Source organism: Pempheris klunzingeri, chromosome 19 (genome assembly GCF_042242105.1).
Source record: "Pempheris klunzingeri isolate RE-2024b chromosome 19, fPemKlu1.hap1, whole genome shotgun sequence".
Lineage (NCBI taxonomy): Eukaryota > Metazoa > Chordata > Actinopteri > Acropomatiformes > Pempheridae > Pempheris > Pempheris klunzingeri.
In genome coordinates, this window is record NC_092030.1 from 6,909,263 (window position 1) to 6,930,556 (window position 21,294).

The following is a 21,294-nucleotide window of genomic DNA, read 5'->3' on the forward strand; positions in this document are numbered from 1 at the left end:
CAGGTTCTTGCATACGGGTTCATGCATTTACAGGACACACACTTGTGCATGCACCCACAGCCGCAGTGACCTCACCACGACACCCAAACACACACAGCGTGAGGTGGGTTTACTGTAAACAAAGCCCACAGGAAAATGATCATGATGCTGTCAAGTTTGGGTTCAACTTGCTCACCAGTGAAGTGAGGTTTCGTGGTGGGCAGCAGGCGTCTGTCACTGTGGCTTACATGGTTTGTAGGTGGGCTCAGGTGAGGACAGATGGTCCCGGGGCAGTTGCAGGAATAGAGAGGTGTTTCATAGAGCCAAATTACAAGTGAAACCAGGGTAATTTCAGTAAATCAGGCTTTGTTGCAGGTTTAAATAAGTCTGACCTTGGAAAATGATCCCTCCAGACTAGTTCGGTCCAGGTCAGGTTAGTTTTCAGGCTTATCTTCACCTCACGATTACCTAGTGTTTCAATAAATCTGTCAGACTGAGGCATAGTATTTTCCCCAAATTTTTTCCTTGATGGTTCCTCTTCACTGCTGTATTGTGAATGTGAGTGCCTGTGCAGTACTCCAGTTAAATATGTGATTTGAAATACCCTGAAATTAAATATCAAAGGTGGTATAAAACCCAGGGCTGTAGGCTCATAGTAAGAAAAGGGGGCACAGCCAATTTGAAGTTATTTAATCCTTCATTTGAGGCTGTTATGCCACCATATGAGCAGCGCAATCCAACTGATGGAGAACATTCTGATTATCTAATTTTCTTTTTATAAAATAAAACACTTGAATGGGGTCTTATTACATACATCCAAGATGTTTAATGTCATTTTGCATCTACATTCATTTTCAATACATTTCTGGCAGTTGTTTTACAAAGAAGCTCACATCGCTCATGCAAGATTTGGACCCCCAATGCCATGCTGTTTCTAATTGTGTCTTTGTCAGCGGCATGTGGGTCTACAAAATGTTCTTTGTGGCTGCAAACATCACAGTTTTATCTTTACCTTTGCCTGTGAATTGATATGATTTGTGCTTTATGTGTTTCAGAGTTATGAAATGAACCAGACTTGACTCAGTCTGATCCTATCAGCTCTGACTTATCAGAGAGTTCAGTCCTGGGTCAGTTTCTATCACAATTTAAAATTCTGAGCCTCCTATATGAAACACCCCTCAGATTTTATTGCAAACAAACATTTTGTAACTCCAAGGTTTTGTGTATCAATTCAGCCCTATGAAGCTTGATAGATACATAAGTTCTATCTCTTTTTCATATCAATTAAGAATGGAGCTCTGATAACCCACTGCACACAGCCTTCCCGGCACCAAACTACAGACAGTCAGCAGGTAAAGGGCCTGAACATGCAGCAGAAGCACTTACACTAACGCGCACATTTTATCTAAAAAGGTCCCTGTTGGATACATATTGAAGTTATCTTGCTCTGAGGCATCAGTGTGAACCACTTTCCCACCGTGCCATTCAGTCACATGCAATAGAGTATTTCATATGATTTATAGTGTAGAGTATCTGGAGCGATATCTAGCCAAAGCCCTCTCTGTAACCCTTTCATCGTGCAGGTGATCGTCTCAGAGCTTGTGTCCTGGTAAAATAGAAAACCTCATCATTTATTTCCATCACGTGTTGCTTCTATAGAATCTGGTTCATTTTGCGTTCAGAAAAAAAGTGTACACACCGAGGCATCAGGGGATAAACGTGTGGAGAGGAGCTCTGAACTGGGTGAGATGGAGTTTAATAGGCCTGTTTAAGAACAGAAGCCACAGTTTGCAGAGCAGCGGCGACTGTTCAATGTCTCTGTAAAGTTTACAATCCTCCTGTTGAGCCCTGTGGCCCTCAGACGAGCTTCCTCAGTGGTACTGTTGTTATGAAGAGGATTAGTTCAGCTACCAGGCTGAAGTCTGTCTGTATCTGTGCTGACTCACTAATGGAGAGTCTCCAAACTCCACCTGGAGATGTTTATATAGTCTAAATACTTTTACTAATTCCATCTGAACACAGGGGCAGTTAAAATGCCCTCGTCTTTAATGAGCAGTGTATTGAATTCCTGTGAAGGAGAAACGGACCATTGTGGTTTTTCCCCTGACCACCACTACGTGGCGCACTGAGTCTTGAACCCAACCGGCTGCATGGCACACTGTAGATGAACAGCAAGAAACCAGGGGAAGGCTAAGTCTTAAAATGTATGTGAGACAAACGTGTGGCCAATAAAAAATGAAGCAAACAAGAAGAAATAAAAGCAGCATTTGCTTTGGTGCTGACAATAAAATATGTGGATATATTTTGTTGTCGTGAAAACCCTCCCAGCTGAGATATTATGATACTTTTATTGGTTTCAAGGCCATTTGTCTTAAGACAGAACAGTGGGAGAGCGCTGCAACTGCTGACAGGATTATTAATGTCAGTAGATTCTGAGTTAATTTGCGCTGAAAACAGCACACACGAATAGAAGCTACTTCACAGCATTTTGTCTGAACAAATGTTAGACAGAGTGAGATCATGACTAAGTGAAAATAAGGCTCGGTCCGTGAAAGGGGCTTGTTGTGCAGCAGCTTTATGAAATGATCTGGGGTCTGTCTGCCGGCCTGGGAAGCACAAATACCCCCCAGGAGGAGGAACGTTGTTTTTGTAAGCGAGACGCCCGTCATTCAAAATCCAAGCCAATGAGACCGTGAGCAACCGTGAAACTGTACACTGCAAGAAATATCTGCAATAACAAACACTTCTGCGGCGGCTGCACTTAGGATCCAATATGAGAAGTTGATTCTGACAGTTGTGAACAAATATGTCAGTTTCTACACAGATTGGTGAGATTCTGCTGCCTGGATTGTGGAGTGGATCGATCTGCTCCCGGGGGTGGGGAGCAGGGGTGCAGCAGCCTGTGAGGACTGTGAAGCATCTCAAAGTGGGAGCAAAGCAGTGATGATTAATGAGTTTGCAAAACTGCATTTAACTCGAGAACGCCAGGATTCAACAGCCGCGGACACCTCACATGCATAGACGAGCATTTTTTGCAGCGTGGCTCGGTTGGCACAGTGGGAGGGAGGAAGAGAGAGAGAGAGAGAGGGGGGGGGGGGGGAGGGAGAGAGGGGGGGAGGCATTGGGGGTGTGGGGATTGGAGGAGGGGGGGTTGGTCTGGGAGAGCATGGCCGCAGGAGCCGAAGCGCTGCTGACTTGGTTTGGTTCCTCCACATTGGTAACACCGCTCCTGGTGCCGCTCGTCAGGGGACATTTAACCCGGAGATTGTGTGCGTTTGCGCGCGGCGCACAGGTTTGATTTACTGCGTGCTTCGCTGTTAGGCAGAAGCGTCCGTGCAGCTGCGGCTTCAGCCGGAGTCGAGGCTGCTGGTTTGAGTCTTCTTGGCGATTCACAGCGGACTGGAGGAGAGCTCCTTCGCCGGAGAGAGCGACTGCACGAGCGGCTGCGTTTCTGCTCTCTTCATCTGCGCGTCGTGGAACATTTATTCTTTGTGTTTTTTTTATATTTTCCCACTGCGCACTCAGCGTTGCCTCTTCTCTGGGAAATTCAATGCGAGTTGGAGAAACTGTTGGCTGCGCTGCGCGGAGTTGAGCCGGAGAGCCGCGGCTCAGGCACTGTGGATTTTCACCGTCTGCTCGCTACTTTCAGTAGAACTGGTTTCCACTCAAGCGAGTGAAGAGTGATCGTTTGGTGCAAAGTCATTGATCTGACTGTCAACACGCAGACTGAACAAGAAGTTGCTGTTCTACAGGAGGAGAAAGACATTTGAGCTTTAATTAGCTATAAAGGGAGTTGCATCTGTGCGGGAATAAAACGCGTGAAGTGGACTCTCTCGTCACTCTGCTCCCCACAACACTGCATCACCACATCCATCAGAATTTTGAAACCCCAACCTGAGGAGGGACTGTAATCATTTTGGCTTCATCGGAGTTCCACAGCAAATATGCCGCAGGTGGAGATGATCCTCTTCCTCATCCTCATCATTGGGATGTGTGTGTACGGCCAGGACCCGGCTTCCAAGGTGGTGTCCGACCGATACGCCGTCTTCTGGAACCGCACCAACCCCAAGTAAGTATCCCGCTCTCCCGCAGGGACGCTCCGGCGCACAAGGGCTTCCTCCGCCCGCTGGAGGGTCTCTGCTCCTGGCGTCACTCTTCACGCCGCCCGGTGAAGCTGCACTCTAACTTACAGTAGTTTAATCGCTGAGTGGATGGATGTACAGTCAGTGCCCTCTAACCCCCATTTGGTGTCATCACAAATGCTACAGATCAAGTTGATCCGTTCAGAGGAGCAAAACAGAACACCACTGTGTATATTTACAATTTAAAAACGAATCCGTTTTTGCATCAATTTGTAAGAATGATTATCAGCATGTAAGATTTGGTTTGAGTCACTGCCACTATGAAGCCTTCTTCGGCACACATACGGTTGATGAATTGAGCGTTTGTTGGGTTCAGTCTTGACTACAACCTTCATCCGTTATCTTCTTTGACGGATTCTTGTGAAGATTACAGTTTAATAATCCTCCATATCTGAATCATCTTTGTAATCGAATGTGCACACTGAGCGGCATAAATCATACTTGACAGAGGAACAACGAGCATTTTCACACAGGCTGTCCGCTATTAAGCACCATTACGCGCTATTACGCATTAATGTTAAGGGTTTGCTCCGCGTTCAGGTCAAAAATGAAGCACATGAGTGTTAACAGGCGCAGGGAATAATGTACTCAGCTGAGCTGCTGCGTTGAAATAATGCTGAGTCGCGTTCAGTCTGCTGCCATCAATGAGAATTGGCGGAATTGATTTTGCGCCAAATGGAGACTTATCCTATGAGACTTTGGAGAGAATTTTATCAAGTTTGAATTCAAGTGGATTATTACTCATCTGTCACACTGCTTTGCACAGAACGTGCTGATAAAGTTTATTTTGTCGTGTTGGGGGACTAAAAACCAGCATTAAAACTTTAGGTTGCTTCCTGGTTTTAATTATTACAAGTTTGTCCTAAAAAGTTTTTTCATGTGAGCCCAGATCCTTCTCGTTTGGATCCTTAAGTGACATGATCCCTCCTGTGTGTGTCAGGGCACCTCCCTTGGTGACTCAGTGCTTCACTCTTGGCACTTGTACACATAGTGATATAATGAGTGCGTGCCACTTTGTTTCAGTCAGACAGGAATACTTTCCTCTCTGTCTCCTATTAGTGGGCCTCAGTTTCGGCTTGTGTCAAAAAAAAAAAAAGGAGAATTCAAATTAACATTTGTTCAGGAACTGGTTTGTTGGGTTTCTGATGAGTCAAACTGAATGGATGTAAATTATACTAATGCAAATGTTGTGGCTCTGACATCAAAGGCTGATGTTCCTCCTCCGCTAACTGACAGATATCTGAGTCTGATAAGAGCTTTATGTCCCACTCACAAACTGCAGGCTGCTTTTTTCAAATTTCTTGGCCTTCAAACAGTTCCCAAGTCTGGTTTCTTGGTTGCCATGCTCCACCGTCCAAGTGCCTCCCCAGCCCCCCCGCACCACCCCCTCTGCCCCCCCTCCGAGCCCACGCTGGGGCAGACAATAAGGGGGTACACAGGGGTATTTCAGCTGCGGCCAAGGCACAGCGTGGTGCTCGGTCTTGTGAGAGATCCACACATGCTGAGGTCACACACTTGGTAGTAACCAGGCAAGTCGTGGGTTAAGCAGCACTGAGGGGACCGTTGTCAGGGTCAAAACCGGGGCAGTACCGCCGGCCATGGGGCCCGGTGACGGCCCCGGCACGGCCCCCCGCCTGGGCTTTGTCTCTGCAGAATGGAGGCTATATAAATGAGTAACTCTAAATGACTGTCTCCTTTTCTCATTCATGACTTTAATCTAAACCTGACCCGGGCTGTATAATGTTAGAGAGGTCCGTGCTTAAAGCCGGGGGCCCCCTGACCTGCAGCAGAACCTAACAGTATTCCATACAAGCTCACGAGCCCCGAATCCCTGCTGTTTAATGTAACCATACTCAGTATTGGAGCTCTGGGAACCTGCTGTGGTACAGTCCCAACTTCCAGATGAGCTTTCTTACCCCCCTCTTCTGCTTTCTCTGCTGCATATTTGACCAAAGTGGGGAAAAATGGCATCCGGAGCAGCAGTCCATACTCAGCCATTCATGAAATCCCCTACAGGAGCTCTGGAATTGAAATGGGAAGTGAGTCGTGAAAAATGGAAATGCAATGACATTTTCAGGTTTTTCTATTGTTTCAATGGGGCTGAAAGGAGCCTTTTTTGTAATTTAGATAAACGTGCGTCCATGTTTGCTATGCTTTCATCTCAGGAAAACATCTCCCTGTGCTGATGCGTGGTGCTGATTAGGCTGAGGCAAGCAGGAGTCTGAGAGCTGGATTTACAGCCCCGAGGATGGTTTAGCTTCGCCTGGAGTTTGAAAAGGTTCCACAGTGACAGCGAGTAGCTGTGCTCCTATATGCTGCTTAATGAAATTAAATAAAACTCCAGTATCTGGTAGCCTTGTCTGAAAGACCGCTGAGACGCAATTGATGTAATGACTCTTGGACATTTTTTTGATTTCAAATCTCCCCAAAAAGAACCAAACAGGCTTCAGATACTTATATTATTTTGGTATTTATCAGTAAAATGTAATTGGCTGCAGTGAAATCTTTTGCATTTAGTCTGCTCAGAGTCAGTCCATTAGTCAAGGGATGTAATATGGGTTTGCTGTACATATAGGTGCAACACATGTTTGGAAAGTGTCCTTATTTGGATATAATCCTAAAACAATGTGGAAATTTAAAAGTTTGTAAATAGTATGTGGCAAAACACTGGTGTGAAGCCTTTTGGTGTAGTTTCAAATACTGTCATAGAAGAATAATGAAGCGGAGCATTTAGCTTTTCCTGGTATATTGACATGGAATGTCTAGTAGTATCTACAAGTTTAAAAGTTGCATTTTATTCATGTTTGCAGATCAGTAAGGAGCCATTTGTCAGAACAACTTTTGTGTAGCCAGGTAGTGAGAACCCTCCAATGTGCAGTTCCACCTCCTAGCTTGTGAAAAAGGGCTGCGTAACATGAAGACTAAAACCCATTTATTAACAACTTATTGTCATAACTCCAGAGTTGAAGGATTATTGTAGTGGAAGAACCCTCTATTAATGACTCACTAGCTTTAAAACTACACATCTGATGGGTTATTACAAAGTGAACATCGTATTATCAAAAAGTGCAGGAATTTAATAGAAAATTTCGATGTAGCAGAAGACAAATGTAGTTGTAGATAAGGTGTCTAAGATGTTGTGATTAAAGAATAATGAAGAATAATGTGTGTCTGCTGTTATACTGTAGTCCCTTTGGTTTTGACAAGGCACTATTAACAAGATAAAGATCAGAGGTTATGGTGGCGTTAGCTCAGTGTAAATGTCTGATCTATACAGCATTACTAATAGATTTATTAACCATTGTTAAACATTACTTCCAACTCCAAGTATGCCTTATTAGAACAGATTAAAAGAATCCAAACATTTGTTCTTTTTGTGTGATAAATTGTTTTATTACTACGTGTATTTACCATGAATAAAGTAATTAGGTATAGCTTATGAAGATATAAGAATAAGAAAGTGTCACCAAGACAATAACATCCCAATAAAGACGAGAACGCAAAATCTAGAAAATAAAAAGTGTAGCATTTTGTGGGGGGAGAGCTCATGTAAGAAAAATGAGCCACAGATGTTCCTTGTCAGCTTCGCCGTCTGTGTCGGTAACCAAAAGATGGAATAAAGTGTATGACTGGGGTATTTACTGCTGCTCTGACAAGGAGCTATTAGTGAATTCCCTGCTCACCAGCTATTTAGCTGCTTCATTAAAACCCACCCGGGTCCATATGGTCCACACGCGGGCGTTGCCGTGGCCCAAGGTGTTTATTTGTTGCTGATAGGTGGGATCAACGGAGAATCAGGGCCGAGTTCCGTCCCTAATCTCCCAAGCTGTTTGTGTCTCGGACGCCATGGAAACTGATACCCCTCGTCATCAAAGAACCTCATTGGGTGGGACTAACGACCTGACAGCTGGGGAGAGAGGGATTCCAGCATTCAGGGAGAGCACTGTCACCCCAGGGGTTTCCTTTAATCCCTGATAATGCCCATCCAAAGCGTTCCCCAGCAGATGCAACATATTTCTCCATAAGACAATCGAATAATCTTTTCAGTGGCCTGTTTTCATGTTGGGTATATGTGTGGTTTTTGACTTCAAGGACCTCTCTGAGGATCCCAATAGAATTTTCCCTCTCAGAGTCTGGACATACTTGATTTTTTTAGCTTGAGGTAATACCTCAGAAATGGGAGAAAGCTCCTCAACTTGACACTTTCATTTCTTCTCTTAGCAGAATAACCTCCGCTATTTGCTTTTCTTACACTGCTCTCTTTTTAATCTCCACTTAAAGAAACAATACTCCATTTTTCACTTGGTGGCCAGCTGATGTTGTGATAGTTTCCCAGTGGCATTGTGAGTTGCCCCGTTTGCATTGTTCCCAGTGTTTACCCTCGCTTTCCCCTCTCAGCCTTTTCCCGGCTCCCTGCAGCTCGGTTCCGCTTGGATTAAAAACGGACACAAAAAGGCAACCACGTCCAAATATTGACTGGGTCTCAGGACCGCAGCCCTCTCCCAGCGCCGGCACGGAGCGCCTGAAAGGCCGCTATTGTTCCGCTCGTACTCAGCGGCCCATAGCTGGCTTTTAACAGTGCAGAGAGACAGACTGAGAGAAGGAGGAGACGGGAGAGGTGGCTGTGGAGAGCGTGCATGTGTTATCAGAGGTGGGGCTGGGGGATTATAACAGGAGGGACGACATAGGGTGAGAGAAACTTCCGCATAAGAGACCAGACGCTTTGACAGGGGAACAGTGTCCAGGCCATGGAGTCCCGGGTGGGGTCAGAACCAGTGCTTTCACCCTGAGGAAGTTTCAATCTCAAAAGGCAGTAGAGAGAGCTGACTGAATGTGATTTCCTGGAGAGAAGGTTCAGAAACTATCAATGAACTGAGGATGAGAGGCTTCTTATCTGAGGTTTACCTTCCATTTTATTACAAAGTGCAGGAGCATTAAGCCTCCTCACAGCACTTCAGGCTCTCAGCGCATGAAATGAAAGAGCGTCACATCACTTGATAGGAAATCTCCCTTATTCAGATTCTCATGTCATGTCAGTTTCTTCCCCCTTGATACTTTAATCAGTCGTACCTTACAGAATGTACCTACTAATACTGAACCTTCAGGTCAATTAAGCTGTGAGTTTCGTATACTAAGCTTTCTGCAGAGGGTAACAGTTGTCCTGTGGAGACGCCCGTCATTCCTCATGCTCTCTATGACCCTGCCTGCAGAGAGAAGCTGCCCCAGCACCCCCTTTACGCTCTGACTAATAAGTAGAGGCCCTCAGGCTGCTGGGCGTGATTGACAGGAACTAGTGACGAGGGGTTACTAATAAGTGTGACAGGTTTATTGGCAATACTTCTCTCGGGCTGTGGCACAGCAAATGTACTGTGCTTACAATAACTGTGCTGCAAGTTCCAAGTTTTATTGTCAATTTTTGAGCACTTTTTGTTTTCCTAAAAGAAGAAACAATGCAGCACAATTACTTCAACCAGATTTCAATAGACAACAACAATAGTTTCATGTCAGTATCTTGAAGACAGAATAAGATAAATCACTGCACTAGAATCAGGAAAAATCACGCTTGAATTTAGAAAATTTAACTTCCCAGTAATGAAAAAATCTTCTCACGCTGCTTGATAACATAAACCAGTTTCCAGGACAAATCAACTGGTTTGATGTCAAATTTAGTATCATTATCTTCAAAGAAGAAAGAATATGGCAGATCACAGCACTGGGATCGCACACAAATCTAGAACATTCTGCTTAACATGTGTGAAAAAATGATCAGTGACTGCTTCAAACATATTCCAACAGAAGTGAGCTTCCTAAAAGAAGGCAGAATAAGGTCAATTGCTGCACTAGAATCAGGAAAAATCTGACTTGAATCTAAAAAATTCTACTCATTAGAGAAAACAATCTGCCCCCTCAGCACAATAACACGAAAGGATTCGACTACAAAGAAACCTGTTTGAAGGAATTTCCTGAAGTGCATGTCCTCTCGAATAAGTTGAAAAAAAAATGTCATTGCATTGTCATTTCAGCCAGTTTCTGATACAGAGCAACTTGTTTCAAGAGTTTTCTGGAGTTTAGCATGTAACTTAAATTGCAGCATTAGAGTCGATCTAGAAAACCTGATTATTTTAACATGTTTTCAAAACGACAGTAAACCTGTTTACGTTTTTTTTCTTTTCTAGAATTGTTCCTGAGTTATTATCTTGAAATAAGGTGCAATTAAATATGGAAATTTCACAATCTTGAAATTTAACAAGACGTGTTGGCATTTTGGAAAAAGGTTGAAATCATGTGTCTCTACTGGCGGATTGTTGCGAGAGAACATCATGAGAACATGAAACTTATATGACTCACGGTAGACAAAAATAAGTCAGTAGACCTGATAAGATTCATTGTGTCCAGATCAGATACTGTGTGAGTTTGGCATCCTGTGTTTGATATGCGCGGCAGTCAATGGATTAGCGGGGGACTCTTCGAGCCTAATCTCACAGTCTCACTCCACTGCACAGAGGTTCACTTTTCTGCCGTTTTAATCTTGGTGAGGCTTTTTTTGTGTATGCTGTTTGAATGTGAGTGGTGAAATGGCATCCCCTGTGTCTTTGTAGGCACCGGTGAGGGTATTAGCAAAGAGGCTCTAAGGGGCTTAAGAGGTCAGCCCTCCCTTTGTGTGGAGACACAAAACACTTCCTGTGGGACCCTTCACCCCTCTCTGTTCTACCCTCAGAAAGCCAGGCCCTGCCTGACCATTCACATTAATCAGCCTTAGCTCCTAATGACTGCAGTAAAGCTTCTAAAAAGTGTTTCCAAAAAGGTCCTGAAGAGCCACTAAGCTGCTAACAGACTGAGCAAGGCTGCTGCTGTCTGTGGGGCATCGCGCAGTATCAAAGATGGCAGGGTGGGTGCTTGGGCATCCTAGCATCCCTTTATAGTTTCCTCAACACCAAATGAAATGAAATGTGCATTTATCTAGATTGTCCAGATTTGCTGTGCAAGAACACAGTGAAAGTTTTGTCAGAGAATGCTGCAGCTGCAAGAATGTGCCTCTGTCTCACGCCCTCAAGTTTAAAAAAGAAATTTTTATACGTATTCTTGAATCCTAAAGTCCGTATTTTCTTTTTTTTTTTCGTGTAGTAAGATTATTTCAACCTGTTGCCAACACAAATCGACTAATTTCAATCACTTTCTACAACCACATGGCATTTTTCTTGATTGCAGTTGGACTATTGGTCTTTTTCTATGGTGTTCTCGCTAGAAAATTCTTGAAATAATTAGATTTGTGATGGAAACACATTGAAACAATGTTACATCCCCGATATATTTTTGGTATTCTTGATGGTTAGGAGTCACAGTAACACAAAATGACTTGATAATATGGGAATTATTTGCAGGTGCATTCACCTTCCTCCATTCTTCAAAGTAGAGTAAATGCAAAGGATTGAACAGGAATGAGTGAAAGCTGGGAGAGAACAGAATCAGCCACGTTTTCTCTTACATGTTTGGATTATTTAGAGGTGAATAAGTCTCTGATAGTTTGGATGTTGAGTTAAAAGTCTGTGGACGGCTTCACTGACTATTCTGGTTTAAGACAAATGGAGTCAATGAGAAATATGGTGCATCAGTAGATTAAAATCATATATGATCACAGCTGAAATGAAAATTAGCTTTAAACATATGTTTGATAAAAAGCAAATGTGATCATTCTGACAGCAGGGGCCAAGTCTCCAAATAAATGTTTCTGGAACTGTATTTGGGTCAGTGCGGCTTTGGAGGGAGGCCTGAAACAAAAACTATATATCCTGATTTTAAATGGCTGCTGACTTTTAGCTTTTTGTGTATCTTGGAAGAAATTAGATGAAGCTGATGTGTGTCACTTTCCCAGTCAAGGTTTTGTGAATCACAGGGGATTCACAAAACAGGACGCATATGGTAAGAAATAGAGTCGACACAAAGACAAACCAAAATATGTCTGATGGCGCAAACTATGCTTTTGTCGGAGACGCTGCTGCTGTCTGATTGCTTTTGTGTCTTTGGTTCACATGCCACATGTAATCATTTAGGTATGAGGGTTTATCTGATAATGGTTTAGATCTGTGTTGTTCGTACCACAACAGAGAAGAAATTTCTGGTTGTTTAGCCGTTCTCAGACTCCCGTGGTGAAAAATATTGAAAGGACAAATGTTATTTATCTGCGCGTGAAGAACAGCTGTTGTTTGATGAACTTGGTGTGACTTTGCGGGACCTTTCGTGTGGCTCTCTGGTCCGCTGAGACTCAAAGTGTTTCCTCCTGTTGGATTTCAGCATACTTGGAGCTTTGGGACCTATGAAATATTAAAAAAGCTGTTTGTGATCTCACGATAGAGGCCGGACAAACCTTCACACGCAACCAGGAGAAATCCAGGTCAGGACCGCCATGACTTTAATAGAGGGGTCGAGATTATGTCGACTGTTAATTTTTTTTTAACACAAATTCTTTCCTGGCCTGTGTTTCTTTGCTGATGAATGACAGCGATTAAATTGTTTTCGGTATTTCATCCTCGCACAACTTGAGTTGCAGGGTCATTAATTGAAATCTCAGACTGCCAAGATCTGTACACTTTCCATAGACGTGGCTGACTTCTCCTCCTGTTCGCCTTTTCTCTGTGATGTGTGGCGGAGCGGGGAGCACAGGCAGCCATTTTCCAAATTCGACTCCATTTTGTTTCAAGGAATAAAAGTAGGTTACGAATCCTGGGACGTCACTGGAGCATTTTCTAATCTTTTCTGATCCGACACGCAACCACAAAAAAAAAAAAAAATCTCATTCTCATGAAGTCGTTTATGTCTGTAAAAGAAGTTGTTTTGTCTGTTTGATTTTCCTCAAACATGAAAAATCTGCATGTAAAGTTTAAGTATTGCAATACTGATCAGTTTATTTGAAGTCATTTCTAATATCATCTCTTCCTTGATTCTAGGGCAGCGACCCGTTTTATTATTTTCTAGTTTCAAGATACACCCATTCACTTTTAGAAAATCTCGACTTGTTTGAAGAAAATTTGGATTTGTAAAATTCATTAATTGCAGGAGATTATATAATTTTACTGCAGATTAACATCCTTAGGCAAGCAACACTACAAAAAAATCTTGTCCAAAAAAGCTAAATATTCTGTTTTCTACAGAATTTTTGTTGGTATCAAAGAAAAAATTTCCTAGTGGAGTAGACAAGATGACTTCCCTGAAACTATCATAAAAATAAGACAAGATATGAGCTATCAAACTTCAGAGATTCAAGATAAAGGTTCTTGAAGCTGCTGTCTTTTCTTGCCTTCAGATTGGTCCGATCCTTGAAGGAGTGCGACAATGACACAATTTGCTTTTCAGACTTGTTTCAAGGTAATCGGTCTTGATTTTTTTGCACAAGAAAGTTTAATGATTGAATGACGAGGTCTTTTATCTTAGATAAGAAACACTAAGATCGTAGAGGAGGGTTTTATGACTTTGTTTAACCGGCGTGACCTACTAACACAATGATGATTGTGCAAGGTGAGATGTGTTTATTTATGCACAAACCCGTTTGTGTGTGCCGGCAGTGCTCTCCTATATGAGTTGGTACCTTGGTGCTCATATCACCGGTTGCAGCAGCAGCATGGTGGGAACACGCAGGCAGACGCTGCGAGCGCTCGCGCTGATGATCCCCTTTTATGTCTTGGCTCCATCAGGGCCCTGAGTTATTCTAGTGCATAATTGATGGAGGAGTTAGAATAGCAGAAGTAATGCGATGAGAGGGTGCAGCCAAGCGGAGCGAGGGATCGCGTGCGTGGGGCTGCAAACATTGCAGGGGACGAGAGGAGGGCATCTGGCGTAACAGGTCCCAGCGCTGAGTCGACACAGAATATGCCACCGTCCCGCCAATCGCAGCCCTCCTCTTCTCCGCCAATCAGATGTCTCCACTTGAGCAGAGTACTACGTTCCCATGAATCGGACAAGAGACTCTTTGGTTATCAGTGCCTCTCAGAGCTCTTGTCGGCTTCTATTCCTTCATATTTGTGGTATTAAAGCTTGAAGTCGATTCTGATGTATAATTGAGATAATTAAATTTTTACTGGAGATTCCCCTTTGACTGAAAAAGAATGTTTTAAACCACCTCAGGGTATTTTTGACCACATAAGTCTTTCTTTGTCCCTGTAGTGGATCCAGTGGTCGACAGTGACAGGGTGGATATCACACCTAGACGAGCACCTACAAAGACAAACTAATGGCCCAACAAGCCTGTATTGTCCTTTTAACAAAAGGGACAAGGTAATAGATCACCCATCCTGTCCTGCTTCAAAGAGAATCTGAGGGAACAAATAAAAACTAGGAGACACCCCGTAACCTCGCTCAAAGTTTCACTCTGATTTAATGTCATGAAAAATACTGAATCACTGCAGAACATATCCAATTGTAAAATGACTTTATCTGAGAATGACAAGTTATGAGTTCAAAGAAATTAAAAATATATATTTTCAGAAGAAACAAACACGCTCATTAGTGAGTTTTATTGCACCAAATAATCTCATTTTGCTTTAATAGTGAATTTATCACTTTTCAGAAGTAATAATTTGTTAAAACAAAAACTAAAAAAATAAAACAAAAACACACTTTAACCAGTCTTTTACTCTAATACTGAACTAGATTCCTAAAAATATGAAGAAAATCCACCATCGGTGGTAAGATAATGGCACAAATTTTGAAAATTTCGAGGAAAAATAGTCTGAGAATCAAGTCAAGAGAAGTAAAAGAAATTACTTTACAGTCTTTAAATCTTAATTTGTGCTGGAATGTGAAAAATTTTTACTTCATTAGCAGGCCATTTTCACTTTTCTTTCGGAAAATATTGTTTTGAAATTAAGTGAATTGCAAAATATGGAGTATTTCTGCACTGCAAAAAAACAAAAACCTTACAGAAATGCATTTTGTCTCCTGTTACACTGACCATATGACTCCTACGGACAGGGCTTGTTGTGTATCAATTAGTTTTATATTCTGTGTCTTGATAAGGAAAGTGTACATTAGACCCAGCTAATGGGAATTTATTATAATTTCACGGGCAGTGAAAGCGTCATTTTAATTATCCACCAGCACCCGCCAGCGTCATGAAGACAGTGAGTTGTGCAGAGTTCAGTGTGCGGCGGTGCAGACAGTAGCCGGTGTCTGAAGTCGGCTCTGAAACACAGTCCTGTCCAGCAGAGCACTTAGAGGCCACTGGACCGGGACTGTGCCCATTAACATCATAAAATCCTGCTCATAAAGATGTTTTATTTGTTTCCTGAGTACGCCGGCTGCTTAGGTTAAGTCTTTATTGCCCAATGCTCATATTTCGGTCTCTGGACGGAGGTGACTATTAAGTTTTAGTGGAATTTTGTAAGTAGCAAAAAGCCTGGTCACCAAAAGTTCACTAATTATTTTGTTTTTGTTTTAAAAAATTATATATTTCTGTGAGTGGGTGTGATTTTATGGCAGATGTTCCAATGTCACAAGGAGAACAACAATAAGACTTTATTATAATTTATAACTAAATATTTTAAAAATGTAAAGTAAATCCTCCGAAAATAGGCTTTTTTTTAAATCAATATTATCAGATTACGTTTGACTGCATCTACATACATATTCTATTATTATTCATATGTCATTGCCTATTACTTATTTTTATTCATCGAGACATTTTGAAATACAAATCATTCTACATTTTTTTTAAAGTAAATTTTGTTTCAATTAAATTTTTTTTTCAATTTCATAATTTTAAATCACACTTTTCTTTGGAATTTAAATACACCCCATTCAAAACCATAGTTTTTATTTATCATAAAATACAGTTATATACAGTACATATACTGTATGTATGCTTTGTACAGGCATGTGTTTGTTGTCATGAATATGTGGTGTTTCCCAGTGTGTAATATGATGTGTAAGTTACACTTGGTTCAATCTAAAATGAAATAATCTTGAAGATTGTGTTAGATTGTATTCGTTGACATTTTCACATAAAGAATTACATATTTTAGAATAAAAAAATCACAGTAAATTCATTAATTTTGCATCCAATCGTAATTTTGGCCATTCATTTTTTCATTTCTAGTCAAATTGGCATGGCTGTAGCCATAATTTTGACAATAAGTTTGGTATCAAGTCTTATGACTGTTCTTATACCTAAATAACAGAAAAAAAATCTTTTCAAAAGCGAGCTGGTATTTGCACGGCTGAACCTCGCTTAGATGCAGCCATGTGTCGTTGGCACCGGGTTCCACTTCTGTCACTTTACCTCAGTTTCACTTATTTGAGCCTGTTTGATTATAGGCTGCTTTGAGAGGGAAGAATTGATCGAAGCAGAAAAAATGGGCCTTAAGTGTGGACGTTGAAGTCCTGTGACTGGGTCACATGGTCCTTCCAGAAGTAGTGCTGGTGAGGTCTAGACACGCGATACACAGGGGGGTTAGAGAAACACGCCGGCTAAGACGTCACACGCATTTACCATCCACCAAGCCACTCCTGTATGGAGGCAGGCCTGTTCTAAATTTTGCCCAGCAACCCAGCAGTGCAGTGGGAGATGTGGTGCTTTGGTGCAGCACCAATGATTGACACTTCATGACTTTTTCAGAAATCAGAAATCACATTATTTTCTGATTATTTCCAAGTACAGTAAAGAGATGAGAGACAATAAAGTTCGTGCTGAGGTGATTAAAATAGCATTTATGGTCTTTAACATTATTCCAGTGTTGAATTGGGAGTTTAAAAAGCAACTCTGGAGGCCGAAACAACAGCTGAGAGGCCTTTTTATCATTTGATGATATCAAATTTTTGTTATTGGGAGCCCAAAATGTTCAGAAATTAGGTTACAAATCCTTCACAGTACAGTGAAAATGGATAAATATGCAAATTTGTTCCAAGACCAAAAAAAAAAAAAAAGACAGGGGTGTGTCCTCTCAAAAAGTCACCAATCAGGATTAACCCATAACCCCACAGCAGCCAATGAGCCGTGGAGCAGCTGTGCTTTCATTGGGCCGTTGAGCACAGATAACCAAAACTGTGCCAGATACACCAGGGTAGAAATAACCCAGAATTCCAGTTGCCTGAAGGGAGCAAAGCTCTTAATGCAGCATGTTGAATTCATGCTGCAGCAGCCTGCTGCTTTCTGGGGGCTGTAAACTGAAATGCCAACAACTATCTGAATAAATCACTATCTATATGGTCTCTATTCATCATGGCATGGACACACGACACACACACAAAGTCCACCACAGTATAAATGCTTCTTACAGTGCTTCTTGTTTCTTGTCTTTTGTTTGTCTGTCTTTCCTTTCAAGGAAGCTCTAGTCTTTTTAATTCCCATCAATTACCTAAAAAAAGACAATCAAAATCCCAGAGTAAAACATCAACCTTTTAAGTTTGAACTTCTGTAGTTTCTTTACCATAGAAGCTAGTAATATTCAACAACTCAACAACAGCATACAAAATTTAGAATGTCATACTTGCTGATGTTCTTTTAGAATAGAGAAACCCCAATAATAGGTGTTTGTGAGCATCCCATCCCATCAACCATCCCGTGTGTGTAAAAAATATACACCCACAGACGTTTCTTGTCAGGATCGAAATCCCTCAAATTTGGCGTAGCGTCCCAAAAATGTGATATTTGTGGTACTCTCCAAACTTGTTCAAGCAGCACAAAATCAAAAAAGTTGGTCAAAATGTATTTGTTATAATAAAGAAAGAAATGTGGTAGGCCCCCCAGAAATTCTTAGAATTTGGATAATAATTCCATTTGTTAGCAACACACTGTTATAAAACACTAGATGATCCCAAAACGTCGACGAGCACACGTAACATTAGTTAATTTACAAATTTTCTGCCAAAGTAGTACCATAGCACCAAATATGTTATCAATGGCAAACAATTAGCAGGGAAGCCTAGAAGCAGGTCACACTTTTGTACAATCAGGGACGCTCTGGTACCCTGAGCTGCGTCCTGCTTCGGCTCTTCTAACCCTGGTTTCCAGATGTTTTTCATCTGGCTGCTGACTCCTGCTGCTCTGCCATCAGATATGAGAAGGGCGATTAAAGCTTCTCAGACTCCAACTCTTTGTTCTACACACTAAAGAACCTCACTCCTGACCACTCAGCTGACTCTGTCACTCTCTCCCAGGTTTAAGCTGAAGTCAGTTCCTTCATGTGTACAACACACTGAGCATTCATTGTAGGCTGACTTTAGTGTAATCCCACTTTTCTAGGCTTGTTTATGGATTGCGTGTTCGATCACCCTCCAGACAACAGAACTGTCCCAAGTCTTCCCCAGACCTGTTTTGTGAGCGTGGAACCCCCAACTCTTTTTTTTTCATTTTGGTCGCGATCCTGTACGTAAAAAGGTTCAGATGCTGCACAGATGAATTGGTGACTTTAAGTTAGCGGTGTGCTGTGTGGGTGCAGACACACATAAAATCTGCTGTGGAAAATGAGTCTGCAGACTTTGGGGAGACAGTGTGATCGCATGCACACGTACTTTTCTACAAACACACACACACACACACACACACACACACACAGACAGACCATGCATTCCTTTGCACACAGGCAAACGCAGACAGATGCAGATGCAGACTCGGGAGCAGGGTGTCATATGTTTATCTTGTAAGTCAGCTGTTTGATCATAATTTGTGATTAATCAGCCATGAGAGCTTTTGAATTAAGTGCAGCTTTTCATGTCAGAGTAACTGCAGCCTAATCCGCCTGGCCTTTCCCAAAAGCTTTATAGTTTAGCAGCACAGATGACACAGAGCAGGGTAGCTGGTGCTGGTTATAGAGTTTCTTATGGCTGGAAAGTCGCAGGTTTTAGTTGCAGTCTTGAGCACCATAAATTCTTGCCCCGCTATTTAAGGGTGTATCTAGGAGGATATTTCATTTATCTTCTTAGGTGTGTACGGTCAACAATTTGCAGCTGGAAACTGAAACTCTAAAGGAAATTATACTGTAAAGAGGCTAAAGTCCGCGAAACATATTTTAATGCAGGAACCGAAAGTGACAAAAAAAGCACAAGCGCCAAAGATCCACTCATATTCATATTTAGTCACTCCATAAACACGCATAAGCATATTTCCTGTTTCTAGCTTTGATTTTTACTTTAAAGCCCTCATTAAGAGCAGGTGGATGTGTCACAATAGCTAACAAATACCAGGTGTGCCAGCTGATTGGTCAACATCGGCAATTATGACGATGATGTCACAGGACTGAACTGTTTGGATCTTGTTGCTATAACCTTGATGCTGCTGTTTTCCTCCATATAAACAGCATTAGTCTGCCATGAAGCAAACACGTCGCTAACAAGAGCTTGTCAGTTTACAGATGCTATGACGGCTTTAATCGCTACAGTCCAGATTGTCAACATTTTCTTCCCTTTTTTTCAGTTGATAAATACTTGCAGTTGGGTAATCATCGTCACTTTCTTCTTATTCATCCTTCAGGTAGAGCTCATTATTTTTGGCACTTATATCTAAAGATAAATCGGGGAATTTATTGATGAATTTTAAAAGATGGGCGAAAAAAAAATCTGTATTGCAAAAATACGACCGAGCGTGGAATCCTGCAACACGGGCATATTCAGAACCTTTCTGCAAGGGGATGTTGTTTATTGTAAACAGTGTCACATTGAAGTAGAAGACGGCTGGGTGCGGCAGGATATAATGTAAGATCTTCAAGTTAAAATCAGCGAAACTGGATCTGTTCCGATTAAAAATCTCTCTGTTTTGCGGTGAAAAATCAGTAAAATTTAGCGATAATTTCAAGCCGTGTTTCTTTTTTTTCTGATAAATTGTTTCTTTTTCTTTCATAGCTCCCATGATGAGTCAGTTTGAATCATTATGATAAAGGATAGCCTTCTTCTGTCCAGTGATTTTAAAGCTCCTATCTGGCATCAAATCACAGTTAGGTTCCAGATATTTTCTTAGAGTGACATGCTGAACAAATGATTCTTGCCTGTTTGATTTTGTTCACACTTTATTGCTTCCCTCAGTTGCAGATTCAGCATCACCATCACACATGTCTACATATATTTCAATAGTGCATGTTTCTCTGTATGTCTGAAAGAGACAATTTCCTACTAATCTCATGATTATCATTGCCATTAAAATGCCTTAAAATGCATCAAACTCACCCTGCATGCCATGCCCTGGGCACGCCGTTCCCTCCCCACAAATGTTTCTTCTACTGCCCTTTTGTTCCGCTCCAGAATGGAGTTGACGCGTGTGAAACCGAACGTGATACCAGGGGCCCGAGAGTTCATTATTTGCCGCTGTTCTCACGGGGCGAGTGAAAAATCACTCCTTTGTGTCTTGGAAGAAAGAGCCTTCCTCTGACCTCATGGTTGCGCAGTGTAATGTCAAAAGGCCCCGAGGTTTGTGCGGTGTAGCCACACCCACTCTGTTGTGGAGCCGCCGTGGAATCCGACCAGGGTTCCCTTCCCTGAGACAGAGCTGAGGGAAAAAAACAGCCTCTTGTAAACAAATGTTTGGATCCCACATTGTACACCACACTAATTGGATCTTGGCTGCTCGGAGGATCTTTTTTTTCCACATCCAAATAGTGCATTTTCTGCATTCTCTGTATACTGTCCATGTCAGACCACACTCAGTCTCCAATTAGGCTTTCTCTTTTAACGGATATGTTAAAGATTTCTCCCATGCCACGATGCCTCTGATGCAGTGCTGTGCAGTATCAGACAAGTCTGAATTATAGGTTTCCTGACATCAGCTCAGTCAGGGCCTCTCCTGCGCTCGTCACCTCTCTTTAAGAGGTGACCCACATCAAACACATTTCTGCGTTCATCAAAGCGGTTATAGGAAGCCGTTTCTTAAGTGCAGATCATGCACAGTGCTGGATCTGAGGGGGCGTTCTCAAAGCTTCAATCTGAACGCTAACAGATGACATAATGACCCAGAGGAGCCTGCTGCCTTTCAGGTGTTAATTGAAGCTGTGTGTGGTATGTTTATACGTGTGTGTGTGTGTGTGTGTGTGTGTCTGTGTGTGCAGCTGAGAGCGTATTTTTGCCCTACATTCACCCCTACACACATGCGATATCTGCTTTTTATGTCTTCTTAAGAAATTCTTTATTTTGTTAAAATATGTAAACACATTTCAACTGGTTTCTTGTACATGTCACGCAAATTCTTGTCAAATCT

The 21,294-nt window shown here is 42.1% G+C and overlaps 1 protein-coding gene across 1 annotated transcript in view; it reads left to right on the forward strand.

Moving 5' to 3' along the window:
- Nucleotides 1-3,333: 3,333 nt before the first annotated feature.
- LOC139218726 (ephrin-A5b-like) overlaps nt 3,334-21,294 on the forward strand; it is a 63,800-nt gene continuing 45,839 nt past the window's right edge. The window contains exon 1 of the mRNA XM_070850396.1: nt 3,334-4,048. Within this exon, the coding sequence (XP_070706497.1) occupies nt 3,924-4,048 (125 nt within the window). The 5' untranslated portion in view covers nt 3,334-3,923. The remainder of the gene's footprint in view (nt 4,049-21,294) is intronic.